This window comes from Neoarius graeffei, chromosome 10 (assembly GCF_027579695.1).
Source record: "Neoarius graeffei isolate fNeoGra1 chromosome 10, fNeoGra1.pri, whole genome shotgun sequence".
Classification (NCBI taxonomy): Eukaryota; Metazoa; Chordata; class Actinopteri; order Siluriformes; family Ariidae; genus Neoarius; species Neoarius graeffei.
The window spans coordinates 54,121,299-54,144,043 of NC_083578.1; the positions used below are offsets into that span (position 1 = coordinate 54,121,299).

The 22,745-nt window shown below is 41.2% G+C and overlaps 1 protein-coding gene across 2 annotated transcripts in view; it reads right to left on the minus strand.

Annotated features, from left to right (window-relative positions):
• The window catches only part of commd10 (COMM domain containing 10), a 131,565-nt gene that overhangs the window by 59,501 nt on the left and 49,319 nt on the right, over nt 1-22,745 (minus strand). For both annotated transcript variants that reach the window (XM_060931892.1, XM_060931893.1), the window contains one exon: nt 22,472-22,585. In XM_060931892.1, the coding sequence (XP_060787875.1) occupies nt 22,472-22,585 (114 nt within the window). The remainder of the gene's footprint in view (nt 1-22,471; nt 22,586-22,745) is intronic.

Here is a 22,745-nt window from a genome sequence, read left to right on the forward strand (position 1 = left end):
TCACATATGCATGTGACATTTAAAAATGTTCAAAAGAAAGATAGGAAGGGATTTGGATATATTTCACCCTCTACAATGCATAATATCATTAAACAATTCAAGGAATCTGGAGGAATTTTGATGCATAACGGGCAAGAGCGCAAGCCTCAGCTGAACAACCATGATTTCCAATCCCTAAGATAGCCCTGCATCAAGAACCGTCGTTCATCTATAGCTGATATAACCACATGGGCGCGGGATTACTTTGGCAAACTTTTATCAAGCACTACAATACAGAGTTACATCCACAAATGGCAGTTAAAACTTTACTGTGCAAAAAGGAAGCCTCATGTTAATTGTGTCCAGAAGCACTGACTTCTCTGGGCTTGGAGACATCTGGGATGGACCATCACACAGTGGAAATGTGTATTGTGGTCAGACCAATCAGTATTCCAAGTCTCCTTCGTAAGAAACAGATGCCATGTGCTCTGGACCAAAGATGAAAAGGACCATCCAGACTGTTACCAGCAACAAGTCCAAAATCCAGGGTCTGTCATGGTATGGGGTTGTGTCAGTGCTCTTGGAAAAGGTCACTTACACTTCCGTGATGGCAGCATTAATGTAGAAAAGTACATTGAGGTTTTGGAGCACCATATTCTGCCTTCAAGAGAACATCTTTTCCATGGCCACTGTACAAGCCTCTAGAGGCAGTGTTATAATCTGTGGTTGCTTCAGTTGGTCAGGTCGAGGCTCAGCAATGTTATCGGGCAATAAAATGAAGTCAGCTGATGACCCGAATGTACTGAATCCCCAGGTTATCAATATTAATGGATTTTTTCTTCCCTGATGGTACAGGCATAAAATTAGGGCTCAAATTATGAAAGAGTGGTTCAGAGAACATAAGGAATCATTTTCACACGTGTATTGGTCACCAGAGAGTCTTGACCTTTAACCCATTCAAAGTCTTTGGGATGTGCTGGAGAAGACTTCACAGAGTGGTTTGACTCTCCTGTCGTTAAGACAAGATCTTGGTGAAATATTCATGCAAATCTGGATGTAAATGAATGTTGTGCCATTGCATAAGGTTCTTGAAACGATGCCACTGTAAATGCATGCCATAATCAAAGCTAAAGGCGGCCCAAAGAAATATGAGGGTGTGAGACTATCTTTGGCCGGGCAGTGTATATTTACAATAAATAAGACATCTAGATCACTTCACTTACTTTTATAACCTCAGAAAATACCTAATCCATGCTACTGAATGGTGGTCTATGCCAAAGAAAGGCTGAAAGCTTCAGTTAAATTGCTTGCTGCTAACACAGCAGTCCTTCATTCCATTTCCCATAGTGCAATCTTATACTGCAAGCTAAACAGGGAAATGACATACTGATGCTGCATTCTCAATCTATAATTTACTTTCTGGAACTCGACAGGAGCTCAGGGCTTCATCATGGGCACAAAGGAGCACTGTAAGAAAGCCAGTACTCTTCACTTGTAACTCCATGGCCTTCGTGGTGGCCTATTTAAGGACGCAGGTGTGTCCTCTCCAATCCATCACAGACATGCTTTTAGACAGAGATCAGAGAGCAGTGGAGGGAGGGTGAAGGTGCAGTCACAGGGAAAACAAGATTTCTGACTTATGGCACTGCTGGTACAAAAGTCTGTAATGGAACAGTGTAAATTATTATACAATTTGTTTGATAGGGGGTCTCTGAGTCTTTGAACTAATTTTGGTTTTAATAAATGCTTGACTCCATAAATGAACATTTATTTTTGGTGCCAAAGGGAAACAGCAGATACAAAGCCCTGATTTGGGATCAGAATTTAACCCTATTCTTATTGGAGGGGGGGAAAAAAACCTTCGTGTTTCTGCATTAATTAAATAAATAATGCAATCAATCAATCATCAGATGAGAAGGCGTGCTATCATACTCTATCAGCATGGCTGTGATGTGGTCATAGGCATGAGGCTGTAGGCCTCTACTACTGTAATTTTTAACAAGAAAAACTGTGCCATTATAATATATTGTGCCATTATAATATAATGCTGCTTGACCAATCAAATTAGAGGAGCGGAACTAACTGTTGTATAATTATTGTTATTATTGTACAACCTGCACTAGAGCTAAACAAGTATACAAGAGATTCATCAAATCTATTCATTAGGCAGTTTACAATTCAGATCATGGTACTAAATTTCAAAATGGCATCAGGTGAAGATGTGTGAATCATAAATCAGGGACATGAAGTAACTTCATGCTGTAATTTCAACACTGTAGCCAGTAATACATAGCATAATGAAAAAAAAACATTAAATGTATGATGAAACGCATACAGAAGTAAAAAGATAAATTTCGTATAATTATTTCAGTTTTATCTTAAAGATTAGTCTGCTGGGCTTTCCTTTTTGAACCTATTGTGAGCACTAAAATGAGCAAGATAAAGCTTGGGTGTGCATTAGTGAATCTCTGCAAATCAGACATCCAACTGCTGACAGATAACAGAACTCCGTCTTATGCAGGTAGCAATAACAAAGTCCCATTTTTTCAGACATTTATGAGTCATACGATTTAAGAAACAAGCACAAGTCCATTTCGAATAGTGTCTTTGTATACCACTAATTTAACAACAGGAGGATCTGATGAGCATAAGCTTCTCATCCAAACAATAATAGGAATGCTGCATCTGCTACCAGCACTAGTAGAGAAAGACTGAAGAAAAGGCACATAACACCCTCATACTCACTGCATGCCATTCATGGCACCTATTTATACCCACACTGACTCATCTAGTGATAAAAAGAAGAATATAAAAATGCCTTACTCGCTCTGTTATCCCAGCATGAGCGGAACGGTGGCTGGAAGAGAAAGTGCCGGTAAGAAATATGAAGGGTCTGAGGGAGTGGAACTGACTGAAATAAAACAGCAACATAACCTTCTGTGCACCTGGGGCAACTTCATGGCAAATACTATGAAGTACAGTGACATTAAAAAGCAGACTGATGGAAATGTGCTACAAAAGGTTGACGTTTATGAGTACAATTGACAAAATTCATTTATACAGCTATCAGTGAAATATAGCAAAGTCAACTGAAACGGAATTGAAACGAAAATGGGCTACTACAACAACAGAAGTCCACATTCTCTTAGCCATAGGCTCAGAACAGATTCACTGAAACAGGACAGCTAGAAAAACGTCACCTGGTGAATGAATCTCACATTCTGCTGTGACATGTAGATTATAAGGTCAAAAGTTGGCATGGATCCAAGTTGGGTCAACAGTTCAGACTGGTGGTGGTAGGGTGATGCTGTGGGGAATGGCACACACTGGGCCACTTAATCAAGCACTGTTTGATTGCTACAGTGTTGTTGATCACGTGCATTCCTTTAAGGCCACAATTTGCTCATCTAATAATGGCTACGTCAAGCACGATAATGCTCCAAATCACAACGTCATCTCAAACTGCTTCCATGAACCTGCTAAAAAGTTCAGTGTACTTCAATAGCCTTCCCAGTCACCAGCTCTTAATTCCAGTAGAGGACCTTTGGGATGTGGTAGAACAGGAGATTCACAACATGAATGTGCAGATGATCAATCTGCAGCAATCAAGTCAACATGGACCAGAATCTTATGCAATGTTTCCAACACCTTGTGGCATTAAAGCCACAAAGAACTGATGATGTTCTGAGAGCAAAGTGGGGAGGGTGGGGGATAGGAGTCCTACCCAGTATTAGTATGCTGTTGCTAATAAAAGTAGGAGGTGGGTGTATGTAAAGAATGGGAACACATTTTAGCCAGATATGTTTAAAATGTTATAGAAACGAGCTTAAAAGAGCACCCGGTTATCAGCTGAGCTAATAACAGAAATACCCGCAAATAAAAATAAAACCATCATCTCCATAAACTAAAGGTGATGGAGACTTTGGAATTCACTGAAAGCAAGTGTTTCCTCAGCTATGTGGCTCAGAGAGAATGTGCTGTACATACTCGCAGCATGCCAAATCCCTCCCACGATAAAAACATCCAGTCTATCCATTTTTGTAACACTATAGCTGCAGAGAGAGAGAGAGAGAGAGAGAGACTCACGGGTCACTATTCATAGCAACAGAAATCTCTCTTGTGTGGTAACTTTGGTGATTGCCTAGGCTCCCTTCTAGATCCCTCTGGTATGTCGACACTACAACGGCTGAGAGTTAGAGGGCCCCGTCCTTTATACTGTACAGCTTGTGGGAAAGAAGAGCATTCACATAATCAGAACATCTACAGTGACATGTCTATTCAGTGCAGTCGGCCAATGAGACAGATCAATATAAAAAAAAAAATAGAACGTCACCCCTCCACTTGCGATCACACTAATCAAAAGTTGATAACACTATTGTTGGAAAGGCTGGAAGTAGTACACCGACAAACACTATATCTTGCTTATATACACACACATACAATATGGCCAAAAGTTTGTGACACCTGACCATCACCTATATGTGCTTTTTTTTTTTTTTAATATGCCCTCTTTGCTATAATAACCTCCACTCTTTTGGGAAGGCATTCAGCTATTTTTGTGTATGGATGTGGGAATTTGCTCATTTGGCCACAAGAGCATTAGTGAGGTCATGCACTAACATCAGACAAGGAGGTGTGATGTGCAGTCAGTGTCCCAATTCATTCAAAAGGTGTTCAGTGGGGTTGAGGTCAGGGCTCTGTGCAGTCCACTCGATTTCCTCCACTCCAACCTTAGCAAACCATGTCTTCATAAACCTCACTGCATGCACAGGGGCATTATCATGCTGGAACATGTAATGCTACAGCATCCAAAACATTCTATACAGTTGTGTGCTTCCAACTTTATGGTAACAGTTTGGGGAATACTCAAATATGGGTGTGATGATTAGGTGTCTGTAAACTTTTGCTCATTTAGTGCATAGCAACTGGGTCGGATCATGAGAAATTATTTTTGGCAGAACATGAGTTTCAAAATGTAGCAAATTTCCAAAAAGTAAAATGCAATGAACAGATTTGTGGCTAAAAAGAGAACATTATTCCTAACATGGTGGCACGATGGTGTAGTGGTTAGCACTGTTGCTTCACAGCAAGAACGTTCTGGGTTTGAGTCCAGTGGCCAGCGAGGGCCTTTCTATGTGGAGTTTGCATGTTCTCCCCGTGTCTGCGTGGGTTTCCTCCAGGTGCTCCGGTTTCCCCCACAGTCCCAAAGACATGTGGTTAGGTTAACATGGGGTGGCCATGGGCTGAAGTGCCCTTGAGCAAGGCACCTAACCCCCAACTGCTCCCTGGGCACTGTAGCATAGTTGCCCACTGCTCTGGGTATGTGTGCACACATGCGTGCATTCACTGCTTCAGATGGGTTAAATGCAGAGGATGAATTTCACGGTGCTTGAGTGTACATGTAACAAATAAAGGCTTCTTCTTCTTCTTCTTAAAAAACAGTACCGACAACGTCAAATGTGTGTGGCAGTCTGTGAAAACCCTTCACATGGTCAAAAGTTGACATTTTCTGTATATACTGTAATTAGATAATACATTTTCGTCTGGTGTCTCACATAACTGAAAAGGGAGAAAACTGAATCTAAAGATTCCATTCCAGTCCCACCGAAAGATGTCCCACCTACCTCTACATTCATCATCTAATCTGCTGATGGAAAAGCATTACTCTGACATTTAAATGCAGGGCTCGAAATTCGCGGTGGTCCGGTCGCCCAAGGCGACTTAATTTGTCATTTGGCGGGTAATTCCTGCCACTAGCCAGCCCGGCTGGCTAGTTGAAAATAAAAAATATATATGAAGCGAAGATTCAGACACACCATCAACTAAAGCATTAAAAAGTGTGTGCCGTGTCTGTGTTAATCGATGTGTTTATCGGCAGGACGGAAAATACCGAAGAATTCCAAATCATATCGTGTATGAGTCAGGCTGCGCATGCATATAACGCATCTCGTTGAATATCGCGATAATCATGTGTAGTATTGGACCAGGTGGGTGGAGCACAGAAGCACGGCAGGCCAGAACGGAGTTCTCAATGAACTATTTATTGCTAGCTTTTCAGCCTTTTATTATTTCCCAGCCGCGCGTGCACACACACACGCACACGTGTGTTCTGGTTGGGGAGAGAGAGCTCCCTTTCTCTGCTCTCCTCTCTTTCTAAAGGGTGCGGTCACTGGGGAAGATACACAAACACAGGTTAATCCCCATCAGGTGCAATGATTCCACCACTTACCTTCCCTGACTCTGCCCTCCATTCACAGACCGACGCTTGGCCACGCCCCCGCTGCCACATCACATTATCAAATTCAATAGATGTGGCCACATTATTGTCCATTTAAACACGTGTGGTTTTTTGTTGTTTACATCTACCAAAGATACGTTGCGATGTGGAATTTTCTGAAAGATGTACAGAAACCGCCAGAGACGGGGACAAAGCAACCTCGGTCTGAAGAGGAGAAAAAGGCTGCCGATAAAGCGTACAAGAAGGAGAAACGACAAAGGACTTATAAGCAAACGTGGGAGCAGGGTAGGCCTTGGCTGCAATACGATTTTTATGGAATAATTAATTTTTTTCAAGTTGATTCCTAGTCAATATGAAGCTCCTAATGCTTTCTCTCTCATAAATGGTTAAATACAGAAAGCATGTTGGACATATTTTGGGTGCTATAGTCATGATAGTAAGTATATTTGTTTTCAATACTCATACACCAAGTTGCCAAGTTTTCCAATATATTATTATTTGTGGATATTATATTATATTATGGTGCTCTGTGTTGTTCTCATTTATGTATTTAACAACAGTATCAAAATACTCGGGTCTTGAAATAAATGCACATTAGTCATGAACAATGGTAACTACTCACTTTTGCGTTATTTTTGACAGAAATAAAATTCATACATGAACAAATTTTGGCTAGTTGATTTTCTGTTTGGCTAGTTACTTTGGAAGGTAACTAGTCCGGCTGGCTGGTGAAAAAAATATATGAATTTCTAGGCCTGAAATGTATCCACAAGAATGGACACACCTACTCATTCCTAGGTTTTTCTGTATTTTGACTATTTTCTACATTGTGGAACAATACTGAAGACATCAAAGCTGTGAAGTAATATATGGACCATATATGGAATTATGTGGAAAACAAAAAAAAAAAAGTGTTAAATTATTTCATGTTTTACATCCTTTAAAAGTAGCCAGTGTTTACCTTGATGACGCTTTGTATACTGTTGGCATTATCTTAACCAGCTTCATGAGGTAGTCACCTGGAATGCTTTTCAATTAACAAGTGTGCCTCACCAAAAGTTAATTAGTGCAATTTCTTGCCTTCTTAATGTGTTTGAGATCAAACAGTAAATAATAAAAACAGTAAATAGCCCTATTCCACAACTGCAGTGATCTATACTATGTCAGGAACCGCTCAACTAAGTAAAGAGAAACAGCCATCATTACTTTAAGACATGAAGTGTGTTTTAATTAATAAAAATATAAAAAAAAATCCACTGAATGAGTACGTGTCCAAACTTTTGACTGATACTGTATCTTACTCAAACACAGACATCAGTGTCATCATGGACATGAATACCACAACAATATTAGGCTTTCAGTGATTTCTTTGAACTGTTATTTTTCTGTGAAAGAATGATTACACTATATATGTTTAATTAAGAATTTTTTTAAACTTGTGCACCAAATTCATTTTGGGTTTCCTGAAATCAACACAGGGTCAAAAATTTACATATGCCCACAGATTATAAATTCAGTGGTGCTGAGAGTAATAAAATTATTAAAAATCCAAAATCTTAACTTGCCAAGGCCTCTTAACTTCCTGTTAGTGATTGTGATTGACTATAGTTGGTAGGTGCTCTGTGCGAACATAAAAAGGGTCTGTTTGACAGCATTCACTGGATTGACTTGACACACAGTACAATGGGGAAGTCCAAGGAGCTCAGTGCAGATCTGAGGAGGATAATAGATTTACATAACCGAGGAATGTCTCTTAGAATCATTTCTAAACAACTGCAGATTCCAAAATCATCAATTCATGCAACTCTATGTAACTACAAGTTATTGGGAGGTATAGCCACTTTGAAAAGCCACTTTGCTGGAAGAAGAAATGGTCACCCACAGCTGAGAGGAAATTGGCTCGGGTTGTCAGGACCAACCCAGGAACCACCAATGCACAGGCCTGTCATGAACTGGAAGCTGCTGGAACTCCAGTGTTCCTATCTACAGTTAAGTGAATTTTACATCACCATGGACTGAGAGGCTGGCATCTGAGAAAGAAGCCCCTGCTCCAAAGTCAACTACTTCAAGCTTGACTACAATTTGCAGCTGACCACATGGACAAAGAAAAAGCCTTCTAGAGTAACGTTTTATGATCAGATGAGACAACGATTGAGATGTTCGGCCACAATGACCAGAGGTACACTGTACCAACTGTGAAACATGGTGGTGGAAACATCATGCTCTTCTGCTGCCAGTGGAACTGGTGCATTGCACAAAGAGGATGGAATCATGAAGAAGGAGGACTACCTTAGTTTAGTTTATTGTGGTTCACCACAGAAGATAAATAATTAATAATTACAAAAAAAGCAGAATTAAACACAACCAAATACAAAACCGTAAACATGGTGGCAAGGAACAACAACAGGGCTCATGCCCCAGTTGAAAATGGTTTCTTAAGCTGAAAAGGGGGAAATTTTTTTTTTAATCTCACAAACAAAATATCTCATCTCATCTCATCATCTGTAGCCGCTTTATCCTGTTCTATAGGGTCGCAGGCAAGCTGGAGCCTATCCCAGCTGACTACGGGCAAAAGGCGGGGTACACCCTGGACAAGTCGCCAGGTCATCACAGGGCTGACACTTATGGCCCTTTTCCACTACCCTTTTTCAGCTCACTTCAGCCCGACATGGCTCGCGTTTCGACTACCTCAGAGCAGCACGACTCAGCTCACTTCAGCCCTACTCAGCCCCCAAAACTCGCAAGGTTTTGGAGTGGGGCTGAAGCGAGCCAAACCAAGCTGAGTGGGGCTAGGGGCATGAGGAGACACTCCCCTGTGCACTGATTGGTGAGGAGGAGTGTCCTCACATGCCCACACATGCCCCGCGAGCATGCTGGGATCTGTAAACACCGTAAACCCGGAAGAAGAAGAATTACGAAAATTTCTGAAGCCTTATGCGCCTCGCCTCATCTATACGCTCTTGCCAGTATCTGTTGGCGTTGTCGGTGACAACAAGCCACAGCACCAAGACCAGCAACACTAACGACTCCATGTCCTCCATGTTTATTGTTTACTATCCGGGTCGTGAGACTACCGCTTAAAAGGTCACTGAGGTCACTGTTTGCGCCGCCTAACGACATCACGTGACGTCCACCCACTTTCACTAACTCCACCCAATGTGTCCACCCACTTCCAGCCAGCACGGTTCAGCGCGGTTGTAGTCGAAATGCAACTCCAACAGCCCCGCTCAGCTCGACTCAGCCCAGCTCAGCACGGCACGGCTCAGCCCGACTCAGCCGCGTTGGTAGTGGAAAAGCGGCAATAGGCACAGACAACCATTCACACTCACATTCACACCTACGGTCAATTTAGAGTCACCAGTTAACCTAACCTGCATGTCTTTGGACTGTGGGGGAAACCGGAGCACCCGGAGGAAACCCACACGGACACGGGGAGAACATGCAAACTCCACACAGAAAGGCCTTCGCCGGCCACGGGGCTCGAACCCAGACCTTCTTGCTGTGAGGCGACAGAGCTAACCACTACACCACCGTGCCGCCACACAAAATATATATATCACAAATATTGAAATACAAAAGCACAAAAAAATAATATTAGTAATAAGATAATGCTGCAAAAAGTGTTACATGGAAGAATATAAATAGGCCTACGTAAATCCATCCATTATCCGTAACCGCTTATCTTGTGCAGGGTCGCAGGCAAGCTGGAGACTATGCCAGCTGACTATGGGCGAGAGGCAGGGTACACCCTGGACAAGTCACCAGGTCATCACAGGGCTGATGCATCGAGACAGAACAACCATTCACACTCACATTCACACCTACGGTCAATTTAGAGCCACCAATTAACCTAACCTGCATGTCTTTGGACAGGGAGAGGGAAGAGAACCAGAGCACCTAGAGGAAACCCACGCAGACACAGGGAGAACATTTAAACTCCACACAGAAAGGCCCCAGTTGGCCACTGGGCTCAAACCCAGAACCTTCTTGCTGTGGGGTGACAGTGCTAACCACTACACCACCGTGCCGCCTGCCTATGTAAATTTTATAATATCTATGACCTAATGTCTATTTTATAATGTACTTTGAAGTATGTAATTCAAGTGCTTAAAAATATATATAATAATGATATCAAGATTAAAGAGGCTGGTAATCATGTTGTTTGTCTTTCAGAAACTGCAGTAAGGCAGTATTAAATCAACTTAAAATTGTACTACTTTTGCATGAAGACAGCACATTGTTCCGCAAGTTTACAGCTCTAGGGGGAAAAAACGAAAATCTACAGTAATTTTGTTTCTTGTGATTGATGATACACAAATTATTTGAATTATGACTACAACTGTTATAGTGAGAAATAGCAGGTTTACAATATTTCACAATCACAGTTAATAGGCATAATACCAGTTTTAAATTTAAAAGGCATAATTGCATCGTTTCTGTCTCTGCGATATTCAAGCAGCAGCAAGTTCAATGTCAAGAGTCTTTCTTGATAAGAAAGATCAGCTGGACAGTTAAGGATGAACTTTGTAGCATGTCTTTGTACATTTTACGGCAGTGCTTTACAGTATATGGTGACCAAAGACAACTGCAGTACTCAAGACGTGGTTTAACTAGCAAGCAGGAAAGGCGCTTTTGAGCGTCTTTGTCCTAAATGTCCTTGCACACCCTTTTAATCAGTCCAAGAACCTTGTTGGCTTTACAAACAATGTTTTCAACATGTTCCGATCAAGGTTGTTTGAGCCCGTTATGCCTGAATCCTTTATATTATTAGGTACTGAATCCAGGTGGCGGCCACCAAGATTATACATTTGGGGGCCCCCACTTGATTTAATTTTTCTGGAGACATGGAGTGTCTTGTACTTGGTAACATTAAAGGCCATAGCCCAGTCCATGCTCCATTCGTTTATCCCATCGAAATAATTTTGAAGACAGCTTAAAGAACTTAGTGTCTATAGTTTTGTACAGCTTTGATTGTCAGCAAACAGGGCTGGAGTTGATCCATGACTAATGTATTCAGATAAGTCATTGATGCAAACCAGAAACAACAAAGGCCCCAATATGGATCCCTGTGGTACACTCAAGAAGCCAGTCAGAGCTAGTACCTTCGAGGACCATACGTTGTTGTCCGTTTGTTAGGTAGCTTTTAAACTATTTGAGAAGGGAACCAGAGATACCATAGCATGTAACCTTTGTAATAAGCAGACAGTGAGGTACCCTGTTGAAGGACTTCGATAGGCCCAGAAAGACAGTGTCAACTTCTTTACCATTAGCCAGAGAAGTGAGAATTTCATTATGTACCTCGAACAGCTGCGAAGTAGTGGAGCAGCCTTTCATGAAGCCATGCCTCAGAATTCAGCATAACCTTAAACCATTAGAAACATGGACACATCTACGTGTTTCAACAGGACAAAAATCCCAAATACACATTAAAGCTGGTGGTGGAATGGATAAAGTTGACCTCAACTCAATAGAAATTATGTGGACTGTGCTTAAAAGTCAGGTCTGTGCCAGGAAACACACAAATTTAATTGAACTCTACCAAATCTGCCAAGAACAGTAGACCAACCAGAAGCTTGCTAATTGCTGCCTAAAGTGTCTGGTCAATGTAACACTTGCTAACTGACTTTAACCAGATATTAGGTGTGCTGTGTGTGTATGTATAAATAAAATTTTGATCCTGTGGTGATTTCAGAAAATAGCGACTGATTTCCAAAATAAATTAAAATTTGTGCAACAATTTTTTAAATTAAAGCTGTTGTACCATTATCCTGCCACAGAAAAAGAACAGTTCAAATAAATCGCTGAAAATCCAATATTGCCATGACATTCATGTCCATGATGAGTGTATGTAAACTTCTGACCACACCTGTAAGTGTACAATGGGGAACGTGTTATCACTGATTATCAGCATCATGAACATCAGTTTCTGCCTCTTCACCTGACAGAAAAGTCATTTTCGGCATTTAAACAAGAGCTTCATCATCTCTTCACACAACTGATCACTATTCACACTTGCATCAGTGGGGAAATAATCACTGATTAATTCACTCAGTTCTGTACTGCCGAATATTTTTCTTATTTATGGTTTTATTAAATAATTAAAATATTTTTTAAACTTCATCTGTACAGAGTGTCAGAGCGCTTCTCTATTCTGCTGATAATGTAATGGTGCTGATGCACTACAGGCATTTAGGAGTTGGTATCTGATCACAACCTGAAATGCATTTACCAGAGTTTGTTAACATGAACTTTGCAAGCAGAAAGCAAAGGCAAGGTGTCTAAAATAAAATAATTTCCACGATGTTCTGCTGAAATATTTTTACAGTCAGGTCCACAAATATTTGGACACAGACAAACATTAGTTGTTTCAGCTGTCTACCACAGTATATTGAACTTGGAATTTAAAAAAAAAAATTAAGCTCAACGTGCAGACTTTCACCTTTAATTTGGTGAACAGTGTAGGAATTACAACACCTTTAATACAAAGTCTCCCTTCTCCTTTGAAGGAATCAAAAGTAATTGGACAACAGGCTGCTCAGCTGTTCCATGGTCGGAGTGTGTTGTGTTGTACTGTGTGTTATTACCTCATGATCTGACTTACAAGTAAGCAGATAAAAGGTCTAGAGATGATTTCATGTGTGGCATTTGTATTTGGAATCTGTTGTCGTTAACTCCCAATATGAAGTCCAAAGAGCTATAATTCGGCTGAAAAAAAAAATCAAAACAAACTAACCAGAGAGACAGCAAAAAACATTAGCTGTGGCCAAATTTAGTACATTCTTAAAAAGAAAGAATGCACTGGCGAGAACGGCAGTGGGCAAAACAAGAGTGCTCTGAGAGCACAATATCCCCCGCTGGCAACTATGCCATAACTCTGGTAAAATGCAACTGAATTGAACGAAATTGCAATATGCGTATTACTGACATATAACAAAGAATCCTGTCAAGTTTCGTGAAATTCTTCCAAAAATTGTGAGAGGAGTTGATTTCAGAAGGTGAGTACCCTTCCTGGGACGGACGGACATCGCCATGACATAATCCCCTTTTGGGCCTTTTGACCATCGGGGGATAAAAATTATAAGGGAAGTTGATTTCAGAAAGCAAGCACACCCTGATGAAATTGCCAAAGTTTGTTAATAATCAAGGGCATAACTCTGGTAAAATTTGCCCAAATTAAACAAAATTTCAATATGCGCACAACTGTCATATAACAAAGCCTTTTGCCAAGTTTGGTGAAATTCCTCAACAAATTGTGAGAGGAGTTGATTTCAGAAGAACGTACACCCTCATGAAACTGTCAAAGTACAAGTTATTTAACATTTTCACAAACTAAATTAAATCGCAATATGCATATTACCATCACAGAACAAGGCCTTTTGCCAAGCTTCGATAAATTCGTCCAAAAATTGTGAGAGGAATTGATTTCAGAAGGCAAGCACACCTTGATGAAATTGTGAAAGTACAAAAGTTGTTAATCAATTTTAATTTTAATTAATTTTAACTCTGGTAAAATGCAACCGAATTGAACAAAATAACAATATGCGTACTACCGACATATAACAATGCCTTTTGCCAAGTTTGGTGAAATCCCTCCAAAAATTGTGAGAGGAGTTGATTTTAGAAGGAAAACACACTCATGAAATTGTCAAAGTATAATTTTGTTAATCAAGGGCTGTAATTCTGGTTAAATGCGACTGAATTTAACAAAATTGCAATATGCGCATTACTGACATATAACAAAGAATCCTAGCAGGTTTTGTGAAATTCCTCCAAAAATTGTGAGAGGAGTTGATTCCAGAAGGTGAGCACCCTTCCCGGGATGGACCGACGGACAGACAGACAGAAATCGCCACGACATAATCCCTCTTCGGGCCTTTTTGCCAACAGGGGATAACAAAAATTATTTTCCTGGTGAAAAAAAGAAACACTTCACAGCAGCTGGCCAGTTAAATCTGACAGGTCTAAAACTGACTTTTTGTCACTTTGGGCTGTTTTCCAGAATTCAACCATAGCAACTTTTGACAAGGTGGGGTCCCCCCCCCTTATTTTTTATTTTTTTTTTGGGGGGGGGTTGTAAGTCACCTCACATATATGATGACACTGGCAGAAATGCTGTAAGCAGAAAGATTCATGGTGACAAGAATCTTCATGTTTTGACAGCATCATCATTATCACATACATGTTAGGTCTAGAAAAATGCATCTCCGTGATTAAAGAGAGCTTTACTTATTCACTGGTTAATAAATAAATAAATAAATAAATAAATAAATAATGTTAAAGTTCATACACTAAAACTGTGTTATAGGTAGAATGATGATCAAAATGTTTCCAACTCACACACACTGCAATAAAGAAGGCACTGCTTAATTTTTCCAAACAAGCCCAGATGCAGTTGCATGCAAATAAATAAACAAGTGAGTATCAAACCACCCTTTCATCAAAGCAATGTGCTTCAACAGTGCACTAATTTACCCATCTAACAGAGCAGCAATACAGGCAAATAAGAGCCTTCACTGATTGGGAGAATCAGCATGCAGCCAAATCCAGTTTTCCCTGCATAATGATCAGTGTGCAGACAAAATTTGCAGTGTACCCTGTATTCATTCACCAACATTCATCAACACAGGGCTGCTTTACAATAAACTGAGCAAGCCAAAAGAAAAGAGTGGGGTCAAGAATCAAGATGCATGACTACTTGCTACTTTGCTGTGGTGATAAATAAAACGTTAAAATGTTCTGTCTTCCTGCAAATAGGCAGAATAAATGTTTAAAAAGAAAAGAAAGAAAAAAAAAGCAATGCACCAAGCATCCCTAAACAAATAGTGAGGCCCAAACAGCCACAGCTTCCTATCCTTTTGTCTTTCCACTTTCGTGAGGTGATGGCAAGCTATTATTATGTTAAGAAGGTACCAATTACAACTTCATGGTGCGAGTTTCCACTTGTATGATTTTTCTTCTTTTTTTGTTTGTTAGAAAGCTGTTGCATTGTTTATATCAAGCATAAGGGAAACGAGAGCAAATGTTTATAACGGATCCTTGCATTTCTTCGCCACTTAAAATCTGTTGTTTAATTACGTTGCCTTTTTTTCCTAGGTGATAATAAAGGAGGTTATCGCCTTTGCAAGTGAGAAATCCGACAAAGAGCTTCTTGCTTCGGAGTGGCTGAACCCAGATCAAGTAAGACAACGTTAGATGCTTGGATTGATGTTGCATATGTCTGACAACACCTCAATATGCAATATGTTACACTACCATTCAAAAGTTTGGGGTCACCCAGACAATTTTGTGTTTTCCATGAAAAGTCACACTTTTATTTACCACCATAAGTTGTAAAATGAATAGAAAATATAGTCAAGACATTTTTCTGGCCATTTTGAGCATTTAATCGACCCCACAAATGTGATGCTCCAGAAACTCAATCTGCTCAAAGGAAGGTCAGTTTTATAGCTTCTCTAAAGAGCTAAACTGTTTTCAGCTGTGCTAACATGATTGTACAAGGGTTTTCTAATCATCCATTAGCCTTCTGAGGCAATGAGCAAACACATTGTACCATTAGAACACTGGAGTGATAGTTGCTGGAAATGGGTCTCTATACACCTATGGAGATATTGCACCAAAAACCAGACATTTGCAGCTAGAATAGTCATTTACCACATTAGCAATGTATAGAGTGTATTTCTGATTAAAGTGACCTTCATTGAAAAGAACAGTGCTTTTCTTACAAAAAAAAGGACATTTCAAAGTGACCCCAAACTTTTGAACGGTAGTGTATGTCCCTTGTTAACAAGGGACATAACACAGGAGACAGTAACCTATGCAATTACAACTCAGGATGGGGTTAAAAAAATTGTATAAGCTTGATATAATAATTAGACTTATTGCAAATCAAGCTGAACAAGTATTGTTCATGCAACCGCGAGTCAATGTGTTAGTGAATATATAGTGTTGAAGTTCAACAAAATATGCTACTGTGTGAAACATGGAGGTCAAACAAGTAGCCTATCTTCAACTAGTTTAATCTAAATACGGTACGTCATTGAAAATCAGCCAAACCACACTGACCTGAAGATGTACTTTTCACAGATCCTGCCCTTGTTTTGATTCACAAGGCCTTATATCGGAGGGAAAGGAAACAGGAGGATCCCTAAGAAGTTCAAAGTAATATCAAAGAGCCTGATTCTTTTAAGCAGAAGCCAGCTGTCAACTGGTCATGATAAGAGCAAGTCCAGGACTAAAGAAGACAAATATGGCGGGAGGAACCTGAAGCACTTTGCCCATCTAAGGTGAACTCTCCCAAGCTGCTTGAGTTTGCAGTCAACAATCTACAGCCATCCACGGCCACCTCCCCTGCTTCGGTTTCATTTCATAAACTCCACTACTGTGCACTGTTGGTTCAATTCAATACATAATATTCACTGTGGCTGCAAAAACGCTGAGGCATGGAATACGTGAGCATTTTCAAATACACCAGAGTTTGGGCAGAACAAAAGCACAATCAATTTAAGCCATGCATCCAATCCAAAGCTGCTCCACAAAGGGGTTAAATAGCACCTCAAAATCTTGACAATGGGCATTAACATCAAGTATAACTTAATAGATCAACATGACATAAATATATAATTTTGGGTTAAAAAACGTAGGCATAACCATACCATATTAAATGTCAGAATAACACCATATCACTAACATATTATATGGACACAACTGCTTTACTAGGTCATACACCACTTGTGGAGGCACGGTGGTGTAGTGGTTAGCACTGGCGCCTCACAGCAAGAAGGTTCTGGGTTCGAGCCCAGCGGTCGACGGGGGCCTTTGTGTGGAGTTCGCATGTTCTCCCCGTGGGTTTCCTCCGGGTGCTTCGGTTCCCCTCACAGTCCAAAGACATGCAGGTTAGGCTAATTGGTGGCTCTTAATTGTCCGTGAGTGTGAATGGTTGAGAGGAGAAAACCTCTATAATAATCCAGTAGAAGGCAATGGGAAACCACTACTGTATTGTTCCCTAGAGACTTTTGGCCCTTTTCCACTACCCTTTTTCAGCTCGCTTCAGCCCGACATGGCTCGCGTTTCGACTACCTCAGAGCAGCACGACTCAGCTCGCTTCAGCCCTGCTTAGCACCCAAAACTCGCACGGTTTTGGAGTGGGGCTGAAGCGAGCCAAACCGAGCTGAGTGGGGCTAGGGGCGTGAGGAGACACTCCCCTGTGCACTGACTGGTGAGGAGGAGTGTCCTCACATCCCCACACAATCCCCGTGAGCACGCTGGGATCTGTAAACACCGTAAACCCGGAAGAAGAAGAATTACTAATTACGAGAATTTCATAATTCTTATGCGCCTCGCCTCATCTATACGCTCTTGCCAGTATCTGTTGGCGTTGTCGGTGACAACAAGCCACAGCACCAAGACCAGCAACACTAACGACTCCATGTCCTCCATGTTTATTGTTTACTATCTGGGTCGTGAGACTACCGCTTAAAAGATCACTGACATCACTGTTTGCGCCGCCTAACGACATCACGTGACGTCCACCCACTTTCGCTAACTCCACCCAATGTGTCCACCCACTTCCAGCCAGCACGGTTCAGCGCGGTTGTAGTCGAAATGCAACTCCAACAGCCCCACTCAGCTCGACTCAGCACGGCACGGCTCAGCCCAACTCAGCCGCGTTTGTAGTGGAAAAGCGGCATTTGATGGCTGAAGCCGTCAGAGCAGCCATGTCACTGTAGTGATATGCCAAAATGGATGGACACCATTCGTATTTTTCATACGAACGGCATACATTTCTCTATGTGTCACTCATGAGGAAATCAATTAATTGTTTTGATAAATTTGTGTACTTGTTTGTGAATGTGTCTGTATAATAAAAGAAAATCACACATTTGCTTGAAGATATGAAGTTTATCTTCTCATGTTGATGAACTCAAATTTTTCATACAAAATAAATCGCGGCTCTGAATGACATATTTCAATACAATCGGTTGGCGTCGAGTGGTATTCCAGGCATATCCATTCAGCTAGCATGATGCTGAACGAGTTGAAGACGAGTTCAATATCATGCTAGCTGAATGGAAAATATCTGGAATACCACGAAAAACAGCCAGCCAATATTATTATTATTATTATTATTATTACACATACACATTGCTTTTGGGTGTTCAACGCATCGTTCTCTTTCAATCTTCTCTCAAAATCTTCTGTATTTAATGAAGCAGACCTGGCAGCCATGTTTGTTTACAAATTGTCACAGTCACTCATTAGCACGGAAGTTTTACATCTCCGATGTGTGACGTCGTGTTGTCTTGACAATTATGCAATATTGTAAACCATAAGCCTAGGTCACAACCGGACGTACGATTTTTTGGCCGTGGGATTTTTGGCGTTTCCCAAATCGCTGCGTGTTTTTTGTTCATGAAGAAAGATGTGCGTTGGCCGCAAGTTTGTCTTGCAACCTGAAAAAAAACGTAAGCGCCTGTAGAGTTTGTTTAACATGACAAAGAACCTCTGCGGCCGGTCTGCGGCCAGTCTACGGCTCGAAAATCAGCATGTCACACGCACGCCCTCCGTGCGTTTCTTGCGGTTTTTTGCACGTAGACCGGCCGTAGGAGCATGTACGGCCGGTTGTGACCGAGGCTATACTGAACGCTCATTCTCCATTGGGTAGGGTGATGTAATACATATAGGATAAAGGATATGATAACAATATTGCATGCCATCAAACCAAATTGTGAGTTTCAGTAGCTAGCATATTTTTTACATGGCAGGGAAGCTGCCCCTGCGCAAAACCCCCAACCTGGAGGACCAGAATACATCTGGTCTGCCCTGGAGCACTACGGGTTCCCAAACAAGTACATCAACATCTTCAAAGCCTTTTACTCTAACACCGTAAGTGCAGTGCGTGTCGAAGACAATCTAACAGATTGGTTCGAGGTGAAATCCGGGACAGGGCAAGGCGATATCCAAGCCCCTCCAATCTTCAACATTGTCTTGAACTGGGTAATGGAACAAGCCATCAATGAGAAGTCCATATCGAGTGGCTTCTTACTCCAACGCCGCAGGAGCTCACGATACCCTGCTATCTTCGTTACTGACATGTACTACGCCGACGACATGGCTGCTCTGGATAGTTCCGTTGCTGGTTTACAAGAAACCACCACTAACATCGCGAATTTCGGCAAGGTAGCCGGCCTACAGATCGGGGTCAACAAGACCAAGATCATGCTCATCAGTAAGTTTCACAACCAGCGCCCCTACCACTGGTCTGAGATGCTAGATCTAGAGGTTGATGATGCACACCTGGAACAAGTGAACCACTTTCGCTACCTTGACTCTACGATCTCCAGTGATGGATCTATTGACAAAGAAATTAATGTGAGGATTGGCGTAGCATCTAATGCCTTTAATGCCCTCAATAACATCTGGAGGAACAGAGGAATTTCTCTCTCCACCAAGATTAAAATCTACGAGTGTGGGGTTATAACACCTCTCTTATATGGCTTTGCTACCTGGGCTCTTAAACTGCAGCAGTTGCATCGGCTGGATGCCTTCCATCATAACTGTCTGCGTCGTATCCTTAAAGTACGATTTTATGACCACATTTCGAATGTGGAAATCAGGAATCGCACTGGATGCTGTAGTCTGGGTATCACCATTAGCTACGCCCGCCTCCTATACTTCGGTCATGTTGCCCGTATGCCTGATGGCAGGCTTCCTAAGTTTTTACTAGACTGGATCCCCTCCCATGGTTCTCGCGCTGCTGGACCCCCAAGACATCATCTAATAAAAGCCACAAGCAGTGATCTAAAGATGTTCCTAGGAGAAGATTGCGATATTGAGTTGGGGAAATGCATCGCCTCAGATCGCGCAAATTGGCGGCGTCTCCTAAAGTCCGCCAAATCTCATCTGAGTAATTGTGAGCAGGCAGACCCATTGAAAGACGGATGAAGACCCGATCAAGGTACAAGGTAAGGATCAAACCAAATGAATGAAACCCGCTAGAAGGGAATAGAATACATATACACGTTATTTACCAGCTGGGAGGTCCGTATCATGAAATACCGTGACCGAGGTCTTGAAAGTACTGAGTGAGGCCCCCTGGGCCAAGGTCACGGTATTTCACCATACAGACCTACCTTAAGCTGGTAAATAATATATTTATTTTTTTCTTTACCAAATTCTAACAGAAAACGAGAGCGCCCGAAAGGGAAAACCGAGTCAAGCCGCCATTTTGAATTCACGGCTGTACTGCAAATTGCTTCCTCCTCGGTATACAAGTGCACTTCCATGGCAGGAAAAAAAAAACTACATTTTGCCACCTATGTAGTCCCCTATTTATACAAATAGGAGTCATTCAGGATTCAGCCATGTTTTTCCTCAGTGTTAACAAATTACAGGTTTTAGCTTTCTCCTGAAATGTTTTCTTTTATTTCTTCTTCCTCAGGGTAGTAAAACTCGCTTTCGCTGTGAAGACTGTCGTTATCACTATCCATGATGTAAAATTAATACTATTCTCCTGAGAAATGCTGGCAAAAATTTACAAGATTTTTGATAACCTTAAAAATAAATCTTATAAAAAAAAAATGTTGACAAAAAAATTCTACTATGTTTGTTGTTGTTGTGAACGAGCGAGTCGCCAGAGGTCCATAACTGGGGTCTATACTGTAGGATACAGAACCGCTTGCCAGCCAATCAGACCACAGGATTTGGGCTGCAAAAAAAATAAATTTTTTATTCCATCGAAAAAGTGTCCTGTACATATAATAATTCCCAATATTTTACTCCGATGACCTCACTCCCAATGTTTTCCTACTGACTAGACACGCATTGTCAAAATGGGGAACTGGTTCAAAATTAAAATTATTTTGATTAACTTGTGTATTTTTTGTGTATGTGTCCATACAGTATATATAGACTGTAACATACATACTCTCAAATCACCACAATGATTGTTTATGGTTTAGTTTTAGACACCTCAGTGAACACGATCTGCTTCATTAAAATGTGTCCACTTTTCCCTTCGCATTAATACTAACAGATTACTAATTTCATCATAACTGCTAACAGTCATCCATCATCTGAGCAATCATTACCGGAGCACTTCTTTCCAGAAAGAAATCACAAAGTCTCATTAAATGGTGCTCAAATCTCTGGAGTTTCGGGGGGGCGGGGGGTCCCCCCTTTTCAATAGAATGGAAATCTTTATAGTTCATCCTCAGTTCAATTCCTCTCTGGCCGAATGCCATACACACAAAATATATTCATATAAACGTCCTGGCGTCATGTCTTTAAAGTACAAACAAATGAGTTTACAATTCACAGTCTACAAGAGATCATCATTTATAGACAAAACAGATAGCGTTAGAAACCCGCTTGCTGAAACGTAACCAATAAAAACAAAGAAAAACAAAGGTTTTTAAACTCATAAGATATGAAACGATCTTGTAGAGAAAACATCAGCTTGACCTTTTAGACCTACATTAGAGTTTAAAAGCACAATACAAGGCTTTTATTTGGAATGAATTCTAAACATCTAGTCGAAACCCAAGAACTCCATTTAAAGTCAAATTCTTGCTTCTCGGGTAGAGCTATAGCTGCATTTGTGCCGTGTGGTAACAGCGCCCCCAATTGGGCAGATGAGAAAAGGGCACACGTTGCATCCTTCCTTTCATTATGTCGACTTGCTCCAGGGTAAAAGCTATCAATTCCTAACAGAGGCATCCTAAGTGGATTTATTTTAAGGGGAAAATGTTCTGTTTATACTCTTTTAGAACCAAAAAAGCAACAGTATATTATGTATTCCCTCAACCACAAGGACATTGTGGCTAAATGTCCTGTATTGCCACTAATAACACTAGCAAAAAAAAGAAAAAAGAAAGAAATTGGGGTTATGGACTGGAAGCCAGGAATAAAGATACTTTCAAATCTATGGAAACTTTAGAAGGTCTGTCGCTGCTTTGGGCAAAATAGAGGTTTGTGTGTTTATCCAGATGTTTTGTTAGTCTGTGGGCTTGGATTGTGCCTGGTTCTTGGCAATTCAGATTGCTGTAGATTTTCAAAAACAAAAAGGAGCTCTTGCAGGGTAAAACCATACCTACAGAAGTGCTGTCTATCAGCCAGCTCGTTTAATGAGCTGTTTTTCTGTAAAGAAGTGAGAGTAAGCCCAAATTTGCACTCATTTCAAAGCCAAGCACTATCCCAAGAGACCATGGAGACACAAACGTCATCTCCACACAGGGATAAGCGGCATAAAGTCTTTACCTCCGACTGTTCCTCCTCTCTGACTCCCAGGTCCAGCACAGCGTGTGGCTCTTTTTGCTTCGCCTGTGATGATTGGCCCATCTGAAGGTTGAGCTGCCAGCCTACATGTTCCAACTAGCAGGAGAAAAAAAAAGGACTCTTATTACACACACATCATCATTTCCTTTTACTCAAAAAGGAGACAGAACCCAATCAAAGCACAGAGCTGAGCAGGTTAGAGGTCGTAGACCAGCAGTGGCTCCACACAGAAAGGCCCTTGTCGGCCACCGGGCTC